The sequence below is a fragment of the Suillus paluster genome (assembly GCF_016628075.1).
Source record: "Suillus paluster strain FC165 chromosome Unknown EDB91scaffold_7, whole genome shotgun sequence".
In the NCBI taxonomy this organism is placed as follows: domain Eukaryota; kingdom Fungi; phylum Basidiomycota; class Agaricomycetes; order Boletales; family Suillaceae; genus Suillus; species Suillus paluster.
In genome coordinates, this window is record NW_024537567.1 from 840,376 (window position 1) to 855,833 (window position 15,458).

A 15,458-nucleotide genomic window follows, 5' to 3' on the forward strand; every position below is an offset into this window, starting at 1 on the left:
GATGCAGGCCGGCAGGTGGAAAAGCTGGATTCGGTCATATGCTGTTAGATGTACTCCCTACATGCATCCACCACATCACAGAACTGTTGTGCTGACATTATAATTTCCCCCTAGACTAAGCCATGGGTTTCGCGCACAACAACGGTCCGTATCTCACCAGAAACGTCCTTTCGACACATCCGATCTGACATTGTATGTGTGCGCAGTACTTCACTCCAACCATTTCCGCAAAGATTGGCAGCGCCGCGTGCGCACCTGGTTCGATCAGCCCGGTCGCAAACTCCGCAGACGCGATGCTCGCAAGGCCAAGGCTGCCGCCCTTGGTGTCCGTCCACTCACTCTCCTCCGTCCCGCTGTTCGTGCCCAGACCGTCCGCTACAACCGTAAGGTTCGCGAAGGTCGCGGTTTCACCCTTTCTGAGTTGAAGGAGGTGGGTATCAACCGCAAAGAAGCACGGGGTGTTGGTATTGTCGTCGACCACAGAAGGAGGAACCTGAGCGAGGAAGGGAAGAAACTGAATGTCGAACGGTTGAAGGCCTATAAGGCTAAGCTGATCGTCTTCCCTCGGAATGCTAAGAAGCCCAAGAAGGGTGACTCAACTGTGTGTGGCGGCATACCTTGCAATGTTGGATTTCATGTTAACCTCTGCTTGACAGGGTGCCGACCTCGATGCTGAGACTACACGCACGCACCTTCCTCTTCCTGACCCCTACGTGCACGAAGCACCCCGCGAAATCACAGACAATGAGCGGTCGTTCGAGGCTTACAAGACGCTCCGCGTTGTACGAGCTAATGCTCGGTATGATGGAGCGCGCAAAATTCGGGCAGCCAAGGTTTGTTGTTCACGAGTTGTCTTCAATTCAGCTACTCAATGGATTTTATTCTTTGCAGAAGGAGGAAGAGGAGGCAAACAAGAAGAAGTAGTCTTTTCTTCTTTACGTCCTACTACATTACATCATGCTTTCCGGTTATCCTCTTGTATGCTCCTAAAAACCGGGCGCGACAAGTCGTGCCTAAGGTATCCCATGCGTTACGTATGCTTATGGACACGACTGTCTTGCACTGCGTCGAAATCGCAAGCAACTTCAATGTTTCAGAGACGTTTCTATACTGCTTGGTGTATCAAGACGTATAGATGCCGCAGGGTATCTGATTACGGGGAATTTGCGACCCAAATGATCTAGTAATGCCTCTGTCTAAGAGTCTGTAGAGTCCGTGTGCTCATTGCGCCTTCTTGTTCATCGCCTCTCGAATCTCGCTATCGGCAACCATGCCTACGATCCTTGCTTGATCCGCCACACCTTTGAGCACGCTCAGCACTTCTCCGTTCCCGCTAATAAACCCGAATTCGGCATACGCAAGGCCTTGTTCCTTGGCAAATTCCTTTACTAGTACGCTGGCCTCACGCAAGTTGTGTCGTGGGAGACGCGGGAAAAGGTGATGCGTCACCTGGAGATGCAATCCGCCGTGCACAAATGAAAGGAGTGGAGGACATATGACGTCTGTTGTAGTTCGAAGCTGGCGGTGTGGGAACGATTCCATTGGCCCCAAATCCTCCGTGGACATGGAAAAGTGTGACAAAACAATCTGTGACAAAATTATGAGCATTCTCGGGTAATACTTAGAGATATACACGTGCCTGGACATGCAGAGGACTTGTGGCGACATGCGAGACTATGAGATATGTAATGGCTTTGCTCCATGATCCACATCCCTTCAGGACTGCTCCAAACCAGCACCAGAAGAAGAGGACACCAATGACTTCGAGCCGCCAGGACCACCAGCCACCCCTTGCTCTTCGATGATCAAAGGCTTTCCGCCACAAGAATCCATATGCATTGGCATATAGATTGAAGCGGCCGAACCCAAGCAATATGTAAAAGAGTTTATGTTGCAAGGAGACCAGGAAAGCTGAAAATTGATTGAACACCATGGTTCGCTTGTAGTACGACGACCATAACGAGTTGAAAAACGCCGTTGAGATTGCCATAAATGGCAGATGCGCGATATCTGGATCGCTATTATGGTATTTTCAGATGTATGTGCAAGTACATGATAGTCATCGGACTTACTGCGAAGGGTGATTTGTGACCACTAAGCAAACATTAGTACTTAGATCAAGATGAGTTTGCAAATAGAAGCCTCACGATGATGTACATTGTGATTCTTGAAGATTCAGGAATAGAGGACAGGTGTTGAGCGAGTGAATTTGCGAGAAGTAAGCGAACTTACGTCAACCCACCAGCCGACACTTAATCCACCGATGAAATCAGCTAGTATAATGGCAATGAGGCGATCTTTGGTCCAATCATGAGTGACACCCATGTGCCCTAGATCGTGGACGGTAAACACGAGCTGGTGCCATAGAAGGCCGAGGCATACGGCACTCATTACGAGCCAGCCATGAAAGTAAGCCACCGCGGACAATGCGGCGAGCAGGAGGTAGCGTGCAACCTCTGGGCCATAACCAGTGATGTAACGCGTTTTATATAGACCAGCGTCGATGATACGGCTATGCAACACCTTGTAAGCAGCAGAATGCCGAGCTTGGTCTTTTAATGAAAGTGTTGATGGAGGGGGAATCAAATTAGAGAGAGTGGGACCATGATTTTGAAGGAGGCAAGAGTCACGTTCGACCAGGAGGATCTCAGAGGAGATGTTCGAGGATGGTAGTGGAGTGGCTTCATTATGCCATGTGGGCTTGCCGTCAGAAGACAATTTCCTGACCCAACCAGTCATGATTGGGGGTACGAGAGGCTCCCAAACACCACCCGAAGTTTCGACTGTGCCAATGACATAGGACTTCATTTTAGCAAGAGTCAGGTCACAATGATAGGCGGCGATTTCGTCAGAAGCATCACGTCCTACGAAATGGAGAATTGCGAGTGAACCACCTGGATGGGCGTTTAACCAAGCTTGGGGGATACGCAGCAGCTGGTTATTGTAGACAACAAGGGTATCGCCTGCAAGAATGCGGACTGCGACCTCCTCTCTAGTCCATTCCTTTTTGGTTGCACCCATAGCCACAGCAAGTGGCTAGAATGAAATGGAAGTGGGTGACTTGAAGAGACCTGCTTTCAAAATTTGAGCGTAAGTAACCAAAAGTAGATAATATACTGCGCCTTGGTATAAATAGGCAAACATAGCCTTCGTGACATGTGTCATTCCCGCCGTGACAGTTGTCGTCCTCAATCGTTTCCCCCATCGTTATCCTGAACGACGAGCAGCAACATATTTCTCTATTGAAGTAATTGATAAAGCTCGCCTTGGGCGTAGCAATAGGTGAACACGGGCGACATGGCACACACGCAATTGTTTACTACCAGTTCAGCCAGCAAGCATATCACGTCAAGTCAACCTCCCCAACCCAAACATAGAACTCGCCACAGATCTCATTCAGACCCCTTCTCGGACCCAGTCTACCCATCAAAGCCTGTTCCTCGCTTACCCCCAGAGCCGCCGTCTAAATATCCCCAATATAACAGACTAGCCCCATCAACAACTAAACCTTCCCCACATCGCGATAATACCATCCAAGAAGCAGTTAGGGACACCGTGCAGGTCAGAGGTTTGGATCAGTCTTCACGTGCAAGAATGGGAAGAAGTCAAACGTACGTCCTTGTCTCTGAGTCCATTTTTCTTGCTCATCTTCAATCTTCAGTGCCCAGAATACCACCCCAACCCGTCCTACATATACCGGTCGTCGTTCGTTATCACAGGACTCCGTCCTTCACACAGCAAACGCTCTTGATAAGGCCAAGGGCAAGGCACGAGGCAAGAAAGGGTCTATGCATGCAGACGTCATAGACAGACTTGATTTTACTGGCGTTGGTCCCAGTACGTTCTTATTCGGCTCCATATATTATAATTCATTCATTTATAAATTTACCGTGTTCCAGTGTTCCATCACGATGGTCCATTTGACGCTTGTGCTCCTTCTCGTAATCGCCATCGAACCAAGGCCCCCATGCTTGCCTGGAGCAGCGCAGGGGCAGAAGTGGCCCTATCTAATGAATCTCCGTACCCCGCGCCTGATGCTTACAAAGCTGCCTTTTCTACCACCTACCAGGCACCAAAGAAAAACGTCGATGCTATCGCAGAGGCTTGGGGCATCCATGAGCCGGAACCGTATGAGGAATTTTTTGCAGCTGGAGGCACTGCCAGACGTGATGGTGACACACCGTCTAATTCAATATACGCTGGGCGGGAGGGGCACGGGTCGCGGAACGGCACGCCGCAACATTCCCTTGGCAAACGCTCCAAGGATGGGCGTGACCTCCGTGAGGTCTACAGAGAGTACCTCGACGATGACGTGAAGCAGATGCAAGCGCGGGACCGGGAGCGCGCGGGTGAGAGAGAAGGAAGACGTGGCAGGCGCACTGGTATCCCGCCTCCGCAACCTATTCTCGTACCAGAAGCGCAGAATACCGACTATGACAGTGGACCAGGGTCTCCGTCAGCACTGCCAGGAGCGCCCAAACGCACCAAATCATTGATGCAGCGCATTCGCAAGATGCGTGACTCGCCCAATGTGCCCATGGGTCATGATGAAGGTATCGAGCCTCAATCTCCCGCTGCGGAAACCCACCGGTCATCGCGCCCTACACATCGACCCCAGAATTCGTTCCTTGGGCGCTTCGCCAACGGCACACACGTTGCCGGCCGTCCACACACCTCACCTCCTGCAGATGAAGCATATGTATACGTCGATGATCCACGTAGGGACAAGCGACTCCCTGCCACTCCTTACGCTCCAGCAACCACACGTACACCATCCGGTGAAGACAGATACGGCTACTTCGAAGGCGCCCCCAGTTCTCCGGGGTCGGGCGGCCTTGGGCGTAAAACTAGTTTATTGAAGAAAGTGAAGGACGTGGTGAGGGGTCCGAAATGATCCTGATCCTTGATTCCTGGTGTACAGAAGTATTATTCCTCATTTGTTCGCTAGCCCCATACGCATGTCCTTTCCTAAATTTACGACTCCTCTAGTTGTTGTTCTTTCTTGCACTTTACAGTCATGATCGCTGGTCTATTTCTCTTGTTTCGTCCAAAGCTTGGACGGGATGTTCCTATCGTTTTTGTGTTTTTCCCCCTTTGTCGACGCTCCTGACCCCATGCTTGTATCCATTACGGTGTTTGTAATCTTCATATAAGTACTCGCGAGTCATCGAGCAAGTTGTATGTAGGTTTATGATCGAGACAGTCTATCTACTGTGCATTTTTCTACCATGCCCCCCTAGGCCTGTTATGAGAGTGTGCAGTACTGTCGCGTCCGATCGACATCATTGATCAGGCGCTTTTCGAAGGTGATCAATCCTGCAGAATTCTTACATAGAAGATCACATCGCAAGGTCGTAACTTTTCGATCACGGCTACAATATCTTGGTCTATAATTGTAGATATCTTCTTCACGATCTGACGTTGATGCCAGCCTGCCTCGAAGCTGACTTGACTTCCTGTATTCCGACTTCCTCCCGATGGAATATTCCTGCCGCAAGGGCAGCTTCCACGCCTGTCTCAACAAACACTCTCACAAAATGTTCCTTGGCGCCTGCGCCACTGCTCGCAACAACAGGGATAGTCACTGCGCGCTTTACAAGTCCGATTAGGTCGTGGTCAAAGCCAAGCCCTGTTCCATCGCGGTCGATGCTATTTAGAAGGATCTCGCCGGCACCGAGGATCTGTGCACCCTGTGCGAGTTGCACAACTGACACAGGGCGGGTCTCACGACCTCCCGAAACGGTACATTGGTACCACCAAGCTTTTCCCCGCTCGTTTTCGGGACTATTTGATTGACCATGTATAAGCTCGTCCTTGTAGGGCCCGTCGTACGTGGCGGGGTCGACGTATACTTTTTTGGGGTCTATGGAAACAACGACGGCCTGAGAGCCATATACTTTGGAAATCGTCTCGATGGCGCTGTTGCCATCCAATCTGCCGTCTGATGCGCGAACTTTCTCGACAGCATAGACTGCCTCGGAACCGATGCTGACCTTGTCAGCCCCGACTCGGAAATATGCACCAGCGACCTCAACAGCAGAGCGTTTCGTGCCATCAGGGTCGACTGTATCTTTAATACCCCCGCCGATGGTGAGTGGTACGAATACACACTCTGCTGCAGCCCGTACAACTGCGAGCATTGGCTGATCTTGGAGTGGGGAGTGGCGGAAGGAAGTGATGTTAAGGAGGCACAGTTCATCTGCACCTGACTCGAAGTAGCGTGCTGCCAGTGCAACAGGCTTGCCGAGGTTGCGAACGGCGCCGGCTGTTTTGAAAGTAGTAGGTGCTGGATAATGAGGACGTGGATAGGAGAGACTTCTCGCGGACGTCGTACTGATCCCCTTTGGTGACGATGAGATCACCTTCATCGTTCGCACGAACATCCATGCAAGCAATGATGCGTCTAGTGAAGCCGTGTTGTGGTTTAGGAGGGCGTAGAATCCGACGTGATGGCTCGGCTGGCATGCGCCCCGCGAGAGACTGCTTTATCCAAGCATCGATGACGGCGAGTCCAGCAACACTGGATTTTTCGGGATGGAATTGAGCGCCAAATACATTGCCCTTTCGGACGGTGGACATGAATACTTCCTGTCCGTATTGGGTCGTCGAGTGTGCCCACATAGCAGCCTCGGGGTTGCATTCTGGGTCGTACTTGGCACGATATGAGTGGACGAAGTAATAGTGATTGGAGGAAGAAACGCCTTCTGAAGACGAGGTGTCTGGGTCTATAGGTTCCGCAGTGTTCCAGCCCATGTGGGGAACTGTTTTAGTGGTATCATCGAATCGTTCTATCTGACAGGGTATAACACCTAGACCACGCGTTGACGGGGATTCTGCAGATGACGCAAAGAGAACTTGCATCCCGACACATATGCCAAAGTACGGCTTTCCAGATTGAATATAGTCATAGAGGGGCTCAAGTAAACCACGCTCTGTCAAACAATCGATCGCAGTGTGGAAAGCACCCTGCCCTGGAAATACAAGGATCTACGGGGAGAGGAATCAAGATCGCGGTAATAGTGAGGTGGTTGGAATGTAACATACAGATGCTTTATCGAAGTCGGCTGGACTAGATATCCAGGAGAAATCATAACCGAGTTTCCTGATTGAATTAGCCAGGCTCTGAACGTTACCTGCACCATGGTCGAGAAGAAAGAGTGCCATGGATTTAGCTAGTTTGACTCAACAATTAAATCTAAATCGTGAATTACCATATCGGGATGATCTGGTAAATGCTCCAACAAGCGCCCATCGTAAATATAGGATTCACCTCAAGATCAAGAAAATAATACCCTTATAAACGGTTGTAGACAATGGATCATCCTTACTTTAACTCCCTCACCATGACCGCCCCGCTTGCTATCCCATCCAGGTCTCCAAGAACCGTCGCCGCATCCATATCTCCATCATCCCAGACACTCCACGACAGGCTGCGCAAGCGTGACTCCCTCCGAGTCTCAGCCGCTATCAGACAACCAAAGGTTCTTCACCCAGTCGAAAACGATGACCTCAAGCTTTTGCTCCTAGAGAACATCAGTCAGGATGCAGTTCGAGCTCTCCAAGCCCAGGGCTTCCATGTCGACCACTTAAAAAAGGCTCTCACTGAGGATGAGCTAGTAGAAAAGATTTCCCAGTACCATGCGATAGGCATACGTAGCAAAACCAAGATCACAGAACGAGTCATTAAAGCCGCACACAAGGTACGTCCGTCTGTCTCATGACGAACAACCACCCTTAAGCTGCCATCTGCAGCTTCTTGTGATCGGCTGTTTCTGTATTGGAACGAATCAGGTTGATCTGACCACCGCGGCCAAAGCTGGTATTCCCCGTCTTCAACTCTCCGTTCTCAAATTCGCGCTCCGTTGCAGAGCTTGTCGTGTCCGAGTTGATCGCGCTTTCGCGCCAGCTTGTTGAGCGTTCCCATGAGCTGCGCCAGGGGATCTGGAACAAGCAGTCGAAAGGCTGCTGGGAGGTTCGAGGCAAAACGTTGGGTATTGTCGGCTACGGGCACATCGGGTCACAGCTCTCAGTGCTTGCAGAAGCCCTTGGCATGCGTGTCATCTTCTACGATGTCATCAATATCATGCCACTTGGTTCGGCCCGACAAGTCGATAACCTCCCTACTCTGTTGGCAGAAGCCGATTTCGTCACGCTTCACGTTCCAGAACTTCCTGAGACCATAAACATGATTGGAGCACAGGAGCTTGCGCAGATGAAAGTGGGGTCCTACCTCATTAACAACGCTCGCGGACGCGTTGTCGACATCCCAGCCCTGATCGGGGCTCTGCAGTCGAAGCACCTCGCAGGTGCAGCAATAGATGTATACCCACAAGAGCCGGGGTCCAATGGGGCACCATTCGACGATCAGGTTAATGCGTGGTCGAGCACTCTGCGCAGCTTGCCAAACGTTATACTCACGCCTCACATCGGCGGATCAACAGAGGAAGCGCAACGCATGATTGGGGAGGAAGTGTCTCTTGCTCTCACTCGCTACCTGAACTACGGCTCCACCCTTGGGGCAGTTAATTTCCCCGAAGTCGACCTCCGCGCAATCACCGCAGAGCAGGGTAACCATGTCCGTGTCTGCCATGTTCACAGCAATCAGCCTGGTGTGCTGAAGCAGGTCAACGAGGTTCTCTCGCCATACAACGTCGAGAAGCAGTACTCGGACTCGAAGGGCGACGTTGCATACCTGCTGGCGGATATTGCAGACGTCAGCCCCCAGGATGTGAACAAGCTGCGGGAGATGATCAGTCACACGAGCGCGAACATCCTCACGCGTTTACTGGCTTGATGGTGGGAGTGTATGCATGTGCAGATCTAAAAATTCATTGACCGAAACGGACGGTTCCACCCACTATATCTCCTGGAGGTCCCACTCAACTGGTATCCTATGTTTCGAATAAAGATGTATCTTACGCGTTTCTAAGCTGTAAAAACCACTCCAAGATGTCTTATTAGGATCAATTACAGTGCTTCCGTGATGAAATACCAAATGCTACAAGAATACAAATTGCATGGGGGTAGTGATGCTCAAGTTTCTTCTTCGGGGTCACCAATTCCACTGGACAAGATTGCGAAGTGAGTCTCCATCTCAGGAAGGCAGGGCGAGTCGTATATTTTGCAAGTTCGAGTGTTTCCGCGGGCTTTTTTGAGCTGCAGTCTGATAAGACGGCTCACTTAGTGAATCAACTAACGATAACATGAATGCATACCGGGTCGTGGAAGCATGTGCCATGATATTTCCTCCGATAGGTTTCTTCTCATTTCCTGCATATGGTCCTGCTGATGCATCCGGATTGGACATGACCTGGTTTGTGACAACGACGGCGATGCCGAACTGTTTCACGGAATGACTATATGGAGGATGATACAGACTATTTCCCTTCGTACCTCATCTGCAAGTCGTTGGAGGGTTCTCAAGAATTTACCGAGATGGTTCTGACGCGCGGATAGCTCACCCCGTCCGCTGAAGTCAGTGCGATAGAGCGCTGTGCATGAATCGACGATGAGAAGACAGAATCTGATGGGATCGTGAGGAACACAATCAAAATGCGCATATAATCAGCTCGAACCTTGATTCTGCCATTAGCGCACTGGCGTTGGTGAGAAGGGAGTTCTGATGGTCGGCATTGTATGCTCTCGCATATGCAACATTGTCTAGAACTTCCTTCCCCACTCAGCCCGTAGCGTTCTGCGACTGCGAGGAGACGAGCAGGGCGGAAAGTACCCTCGGTGTCAATGTAGAGGCATTTGCCCTCGCCACCGCCCATGCTCACGGGTAGTTGACACGTTACTGCCAATGTGTGACACAGTTGTGATTTTCCGGTCCTGAATTCTCCAAAGAGCTCAGTGATGGCACCAGTCTCGATACCCCCTGTGGTGAAGAAGGTGAGAAACCGCAATGCCTCCCAAATGCTCACTTGTTACCTCCGAGTAAAGCATCGAGCTGCTTTGAGCCCGTGGTAATGTGAACGAGTTCAGAGCGACGTGCGTGAACTTCAGTGGCGCTCTGAAAGCCAAGGGGGACGATTTTCTGGGCTGGATAATGCGACTCATTAGTGATCGTATAACGTTACGATCTCAGCACCTACCCTCTGCCAGGATCTTGTCCGCCTTCGCGTCTGAGATGCCTTTGATTGCTATTAGATTCTTTTTAGGCGTAAATGCGACGGCCTCGACGGTGTTGAGTCCTGCATCGCAGAGCTTCTTGATGTCATTGGCGTGAATTCCGGCTTCTTCCAATTTGCCGACTAGGAGGGGGCCAGACATGGAGAGGCCCTCCTGCGCTTCGTCATTCTGAGATGCTTGCGACATGATTCCTTGCTGCTAGAAAATAAAAACAACTGTGCTAAGTAGTGGGAACTTGAAGTCAAAGGTGCATGCAATGAGGACGCGTTGCGTCACGTGGTCGCGTGGTGTGGCGGCCTGTACGTATACCAGGACTCTGACAATATCGATTCACGTCCAGGACAAGTATATTGCATGAAGTAAAAGTGAGTCTAAGCGGATACCTCAACCTCCTCCACAGATGAGTGAGTAACATCAGAAACCACTCTTTCCGAATCTGTGATTTCCACCAAGCCCTTTCCGAGAGCTCGCTCCAGTGCGTTGACAGCGGCGAGGTCAAGTACAACCCTTCTCCACTTCACGATGTCGTAGACCACCAAGTCTGATACAGTTCTGCACTCTATTCCACGAAGGTTCCTCGACGCCAACCTCATTCTTGCTGGTACTTCCGACTCTCCGGTGACGAACAAGGTACCGGTTCTCCAGCCGAGTCCCTCTAACCTTGAGCTGAGGGTAGCAGTCTTGTGTGACCACCAGTTAATCCGGTGCAAGACACCCAGTCGTTGTTCCCGGAGCTTCATCGTCAAAGCCACACGCATGCCCATCTGGATAACTTTGCGATTAAGCTTCGTACTGAAATCTCGCGGCTTGGGACCGAAAGCGACACCTCCACCCCTCAACATCGGACTCTGGCGGTCTCCCAGACGAGCTCTGCCGCTTCCCTTCTGTGGGCGAATTTTGCGACGCGAACCTGCAACCTCAGCGCGCGTCTTGGTAGAGGCAGTTCCTTGGCGAAGAGAATCCAAGTGGTGCACAACACAAAGGTGCAGGATATCCCGCCGCACAGGATGGTCGAATACCGTTGGGTCTAGCGCGACAGCTTTCTTGGCACCTTTCGACTTGCCAGCAAGACTTGACATTGTCCAAATACACCGGTTTAATTGGATCAGCAGCTGTTTGCAATGAGCATGTTTCTTCCTAGCATCCGAGTCAATGCACTTACCTTTCCGAATCGTGGATTTGTCTTGTGAAGAGGTGGTCGGCTTTGATTGGACCAAGGTCGGCGCAACTGTCGCCATTCGCCTGTGGCATATTGCCTGCGACGACTACTAAGGTTGTTAGGACACCCCTGAAAATAAATGTAGTAAACTTCTCCTCACCCCTGCCACTGATTTCCGCAGAGCAGAAAGCATTGCGAATCGTTGTGCTTGAACACGGAGAGAAATTAGAGCAGGAGAGACAAATTGGAATTCCTAAATTGGATCGTGTGAATTTGTTGCCACAAATTCTAATCCCTCACCTGTGTGTGGGCCCGCTGTAAAGACTGACCGTAACACCTCAAACGACCTTCAGAGGGTGAGTTTATGCTCTTATGCTGCGTGTTACAGAAATATGATACGGCCGTGCCTACACGGTCCGGGATATGCACCAATATCATTGGGGAATGGCCTGGATTCGATGGATTGGGTTTGGATGAGTTGGATCACACCTACTTTGTTCCAAATATCAGTCACTCGAGATCGGTCGCTGAACTCGCTTTTTCCACCCGCAGAACTCATCAAGGAGCCGAACGACGGCAGATTCCTCTCTAAGACAAAATGGCATCTACAGCAAAGGCCGTCCAGACATTCGGCAAAAAGAAGGCGAGTCGCAACACCTCCTTTGCAGTGCCTTCTTGCTCACCCCGGAGTTCATCAGACTGCTACTGCAGTCGCGACACGCTAAGGAGGGCCGTGGCATCATTCGCGTGAACGGCTCTCCTATCAACCTTGTCCAGCCCGAGATTCTCCGCTTCAAGATCTACGAGCCCGTACTTGTAGCTGGTGAAGATTCATTCGCACCACTTGATATCCGTGTGCGCGCCAAGGGTGGTGGACACACGTCGCAGGTGTACGCTATCCGTCAGGCTATTGCTAAGGCTCTTGTCGCATACTACGCCAAATACATCGATGCATACAGCGCAATGGAGTTAAAGAAAAAGTTGGTGGCGTATGACAGGACGCTGTTGATCGCAGATCCCAGACGGATGGAGCCGAAAAAGTTTGGTGGTGCTGGTGCTCGTGCTCGCAGGCAAAAGAGGTCTGTATATTGGTTGCATGAAGTTCATGAACAATTGACTGATAGGAATTTTCCAGTTACCGGTGAAGAGACTTTTTGGTGCATATCTTTTTATCATGTTACTCCTTTGCTTTTCAACAATGCCATGATAGCACGCGTGCAACTATGATTATGAATCTGGAGTTTCTCCTGTGCATGAGACGTTAAACTTGAAGCACTATTCTTTGTCCGTGATTATGCATTTCATGGCGACGCCACATCACCAGTGAGGATAACTAATAGGAACTGAGCGGTTCGACTTGACTATAATCTAATCTAACATATGATGCATGAGCTAGGCGTTGATTGGTCCTGGCGTGTGCGTTTCGACGTCTGTTCTAAATATTCAATCCCTTCCACGCAGTCGATCTTTCGCTTCTTGGAGGATCGACTTTGCGTGTCCTGATTTGTTACTCGCGAAGAGGAAGAATTCGTTAGAGGAGGTCCCCGCAGCCGAGGGGCCTGCTCTATTCGGAACTTCTGAGCCTGTGGTTGCCTCGCGACCGATGACTTGACCAACATGAACGCAGGTACGGGGAGCTTCCAAACCTCTTCCGGACACCCGTTCGCTCCGACAAAAACCACACTGTAAGGAGGAGCTCCTGAGGTGTCGCCAGGACTCTCTTCACCGATCGAGGATAATGCTGCCGAGGGTGGCATGCAAGTACTTCGTTTGGCAATGGCGGGGGACTTTGCCTCCGGATCAGGCCTCATGGATTTGGCGAGAACCATGGCAGGTAACATACTAGGTCGCGAGATGCGTCGACGCCCTCTGAGTCTTGCGAGATGAGCTTCCTCGACGAGTTCTTCGAAGTCGACTTCGATCTGAGGCTCGGGCTCTTCATCTTCCTCGTCCTCGTTGGGGATGGTCTCATCTTCAGTGGAACTAGAACCTTCCGGGAGAAAAGGGGTAGGCCGGCGCCTTTTCTTCCGCTTGCGGAAAGGATCACTTCCTGTAGCGTATATGCCATTATCATTTGTGTCAGGGTGGAACACGACATTGTTTTTGTCTGTGATGATGGCATGTTGTGAGGATAACCTAGCATCCACAACCGCGTTGTGCTGCTTTATCGCGAGGCGGAGTTGCTCATGTGTAAGGTCGCAGAACACCTTGGGGGAAGGCAGTTGGTCGGATAACTGAACGAAGGTGCGACTTTGACAGTGGTCGGGTGATGCTCGGGAAGCAAGATGAGCCGACAGTAAGCGAGATGGGGGTATTTGTGGAATTTGCGCCGAGATGTCCGAAATGGGTGACAGGGTACTTGGGAGCAGCGACGGGGGAGGGGTAAGGGGAGAGACCGACGACGAGTAAACAGCGACATCATGACTGCTACTGGATATAGTTCGAGAGCGCCCGGAATCAGATCCGGACGGCAGCGGCGGCTGCACACTGGTATCTATGTCCTGCGTTTCAGAAGGACCCTCTTCGAAACAAGTGGAAGGCAGTGCATCATGTCTATTCGAAAATGGGAGATGATCTAGGGGAAGGAACCCACGTATATCTGCAGGAGAATCTAATGGTGGCGAAGCCGTAGTACTGATTGCGGATGAAGATGGTTGCAGAGTTGGCAGAAGAATGGGAGGTACGATCGGTTCACTCCAGGATCCAGACCTCACAGCATCTTGCATAGGCTCCGCTGATCCCCTTTGACCGATTGCCCCAGCTTTGACCGTTGGTTTCTTGGCTCTTCCACGTCCGTCATTTGGAAGCGGCCTATTGCGCATATCGCTCGGGATGATATGGGTGTTTTCAGCATCTGAAAGCCAGCGAATAACATCCAAGATGCAAAGCGGCTCAGTCTGGGTTTGGGGGGGTCATTATAAATGGCCCAAGATGTGTGATAAAGGGCGACTCGCCTGCTGTTCGCCTGGAGGGGTTTCCGGAGCTGTGAGGATTTCGCTCTCTATAAACCTTGCACCCATGTAGTCAATCAAGTATTTGACTTGTCGCATTTCCTGCTTCAGTGCCTCCTGATCACACCCGGGGACTTCGTCCATACCCTTGTCATTCAAGCAGCGGGCCCTTTCAAAGTTTAGCAGTGTGACATTCATATCTTGATCTAGAACCGTGATGATAAATTTCTGAATCTTTTGCACAACCTTTGAGCTGACTCCTGACCTATGCATATGTTATGGGCGGAGATGTTATTGTGCATGATACCGTGCTCATGCAAGGCTTCGTAAGCTCGAATGATGGCCTGTTTCTCGCCGATGGACAGGTCCGCATGTGCTGTATGCCAGAATGTGTGATGAGGTGGTTCCATGAACACGCTCTTTTGTCCATTGGGCTCATCGTGCACACCAATTACGTGTGGAACGATGATTCCTTGAAGCCATCTCAAAAGCTTGGGGTGAGAGTAGAAGTACAACTGCGATGCGTCGTCAGGTTACACGAGCCCATGAGTTGAGTGCAGAATACCTCTTGAAAGAACTCTCTCCATGCTTTAGAAACATTCCAACTGGTGAATAGTTAGCTAAGTTTGCCATAAACTTGACGCGGCAGGTAATATACGTTTTCCAGAGACAGGTAACATTATGCCCCGCAATAACGCCATTTCGGGCGTATATACGGTATCCATGCCCTGAGCGAAGGCCTTGATTTAAATTTCAGCTGCAGGCCGGAAGGGAGTTATGAAGAGCATCTACCTAATTGCTTTTTATTCTTCCCCTGGAACGTATGTTCTGCGGCGAATGCATATTTTCCATGAGGCAAGTAGAGATATCTCTTCGCATCAAATGTGTCTGGGTACAACCTCTGCAGTTTATCCACTGAGTTCGCAATGTCATTCTCGAGGTCGGATGGGGGGAGAACCATGGTGTCAAGGAGGATGATGGTATTTGGATGATGTAGAATGACCTTGAATGTTATATGAAGAAGAACAATTAGAAGTGGAGTCGCTGTGGCTGTTTCTACATGATATGTGGACCTCGATACCTTGTATGCTTTGCCCGCCACGGGTCGCGACTTAGTCTTGTATTCTTAATTTGAACAGCACGTGATGACGTGACCATACGTAACGACACGTGACCAATGTGCACGTCGCATTTTTGACGTTCGTAACTGGTCCCGC

At 50.6% G+C, this 15,458-nt stretch overlaps 9 protein-coding genes across 9 annotated transcripts; 4 read left to right on the forward strand and 5 right to left on the reverse strand.

Moving 5' to 3' along the window:
- Positions 1–122: 122 nt before the first annotated feature.
- On the forward strand, positions 123–924 carry EDB91DRAFT_1244525 (60S ribosomal protein L13; the record flags this gene model as incomplete). Its single annotated transcript, XM_041322415.1, has 4 exons — positions 123–144; positions 207–601; positions 657–833; positions 892–924. The coding sequence occupies 4 exons, from the start codon at positions 123–125 to the stop codon at positions 922–924; spliced, it is 627 nt and encodes a 208-aa protein (XP_041181511.1).
- Positions 925–1,178: 254 nt separating this feature from the next.
- On the reverse strand, positions 1,179–3,085 carry EDB91DRAFT_773847 (fatty acid desaturase-domain-containing protein). The gene is made up of 5 exons (XM_041328353.1): positions 2,233–3,085; positions 2,148–2,166; positions 2,073–2,094; positions 1,640–2,018; positions 1,179–1,587 (listed from the first exon to the last, which is right to left on the reverse strand). Exons 1-5 carry the CDS (start codon positions 3,019–3,021, stop codon positions 1,222–1,224), a joined length of 1,575 nt encoding a protein of 524 aa, XP_041181512.1. The 5' UTR covers positions 3,022–3,085; the 3' UTR covers positions 1,179–1,221.
- Positions 3,086–3,169: 84 nt separating this feature from the next.
- Positions 3,170–5,249, forward strand: EDB91DRAFT_1110450 (Pal1 cell morphology protein-domain-containing protein). Its single transcript, XM_041317699.1, has 3 exons — positions 3,170–3,611; positions 3,662–3,837; positions 3,900–5,249. The coding sequence occupies exons 1-3, from the start codon at positions 3,298–3,300 to the stop codon at positions 4,892–4,894; spliced, it is 1,485 nt and encodes a 494-aa protein (XP_041181513.1). The 5' UTR covers positions 3,170–3,297; the 3' UTR covers positions 4,895–5,249.
- On the reverse strand, positions 5,250–7,164 carry EDB91DRAFT_1110451 (uncharacterized protein; the record flags this gene model as incomplete). The annotated part of the gene is made up of 3 exons (XM_041317700.1): positions 5,250–6,286; positions 6,363–6,987; positions 7,045–7,164. The coding sequence occupies 3 exons, from the start codon at positions 7,162–7,164 to the stop codon at positions 5,409–5,411; spliced, it is 1,623 nt and encodes a 540-aa protein (XP_041181514.1). The 3' UTR covers positions 5,250–5,408.
- Positions 7,165–7,270: 106 nt separating this feature from the next.
- On the forward strand, positions 7,271–8,995 carry EDB91DRAFT_1110452 (uncharacterized protein). Its single transcript, XM_041317701.1, has 3 exons — positions 7,271–7,700; positions 7,753–7,791; positions 7,817–8,995. Exons 1-3 carry the CDS (start codon positions 7,314–7,316, stop codon positions 8,792–8,794), a joined length of 1,404 nt encoding a protein of 467 aa, XP_041181515.1. The 5' UTR covers positions 7,271–7,313; the 3' UTR covers positions 8,795–8,995.
- EDB91DRAFT_1110453 (Rad51-domain-containing protein) lies at positions 8,996–10,366 on the reverse strand. Its single transcript, XM_041317702.1, has 7 exons — positions 10,095–10,366; positions 9,931–10,041; positions 9,702–9,877; positions 9,576–9,670; positions 9,394–9,523; positions 9,216–9,340; positions 8,996–9,163 (listed from the first exon to the last, which is right to left on the reverse strand). The coding sequence occupies exons 1-7, from the start codon at positions 10,315–10,317 to the stop codon at positions 9,034–9,036; spliced, it is 990 nt and encodes a 329-aa protein (XP_041181516.1). The 5' UTR covers positions 10,318–10,366; the 3' UTR covers positions 8,996–9,033.
- Positions 10,351–11,572, reverse strand: EDB91DRAFT_1110454 (50S ribosomal protein L4). Its single transcript, XM_041317703.1, is given in 4 exon segments — positions 10,351–11,202; positions 11,222–11,243; positions 11,294–11,396; positions 11,451–11,572. 4 exon segments carry the CDS (start codon positions 11,481–11,483, stop codon positions 10,503–10,505), a joined length of 858 nt encoding a protein of 285 aa, XP_041181517.1. The 5' UTR covers positions 11,484–11,572; the 3' UTR covers positions 10,351–10,502.
- On the forward strand, positions 11,573–12,573 carry EDB91DRAFT_1110455 (ribosomal protein S5 domain 2-type protein). Its single transcript, XM_041317704.1, is given in 4 exon segments — positions 11,573–11,933; positions 11,989–12,000; positions 12,020–12,369; positions 12,426–12,573. 4 exon segments carry the CDS (start codon positions 11,889–11,891, stop codon positions 12,433–12,435), a joined length of 417 nt encoding a protein of 138 aa, XP_041181518.1. The 5' UTR covers positions 11,573–11,888; the 3' UTR covers positions 12,436–12,573.
- EDB91DRAFT_1110458 (uncharacterized protein) lies at positions 12,574–15,333 on the reverse strand. The gene is made up of 6 exons (XM_041317705.1): positions 15,034–15,333; positions 14,900–14,981; positions 14,807–14,846; positions 14,507–14,756; positions 14,245–14,447; positions 12,574–14,187 (listed from the first exon to the last, which is right to left on the reverse strand). The coding sequence occupies exons 1-6, from the start codon at positions 15,200–15,202 to the stop codon at positions 12,664–12,666; spliced, it is 2,268 nt and encodes a 755-aa protein (XP_041181519.1). The 5' UTR covers positions 15,203–15,333; the 3' UTR covers positions 12,574–12,663.
- Positions 15,334–15,458: the final 125 nt, after the last annotated feature.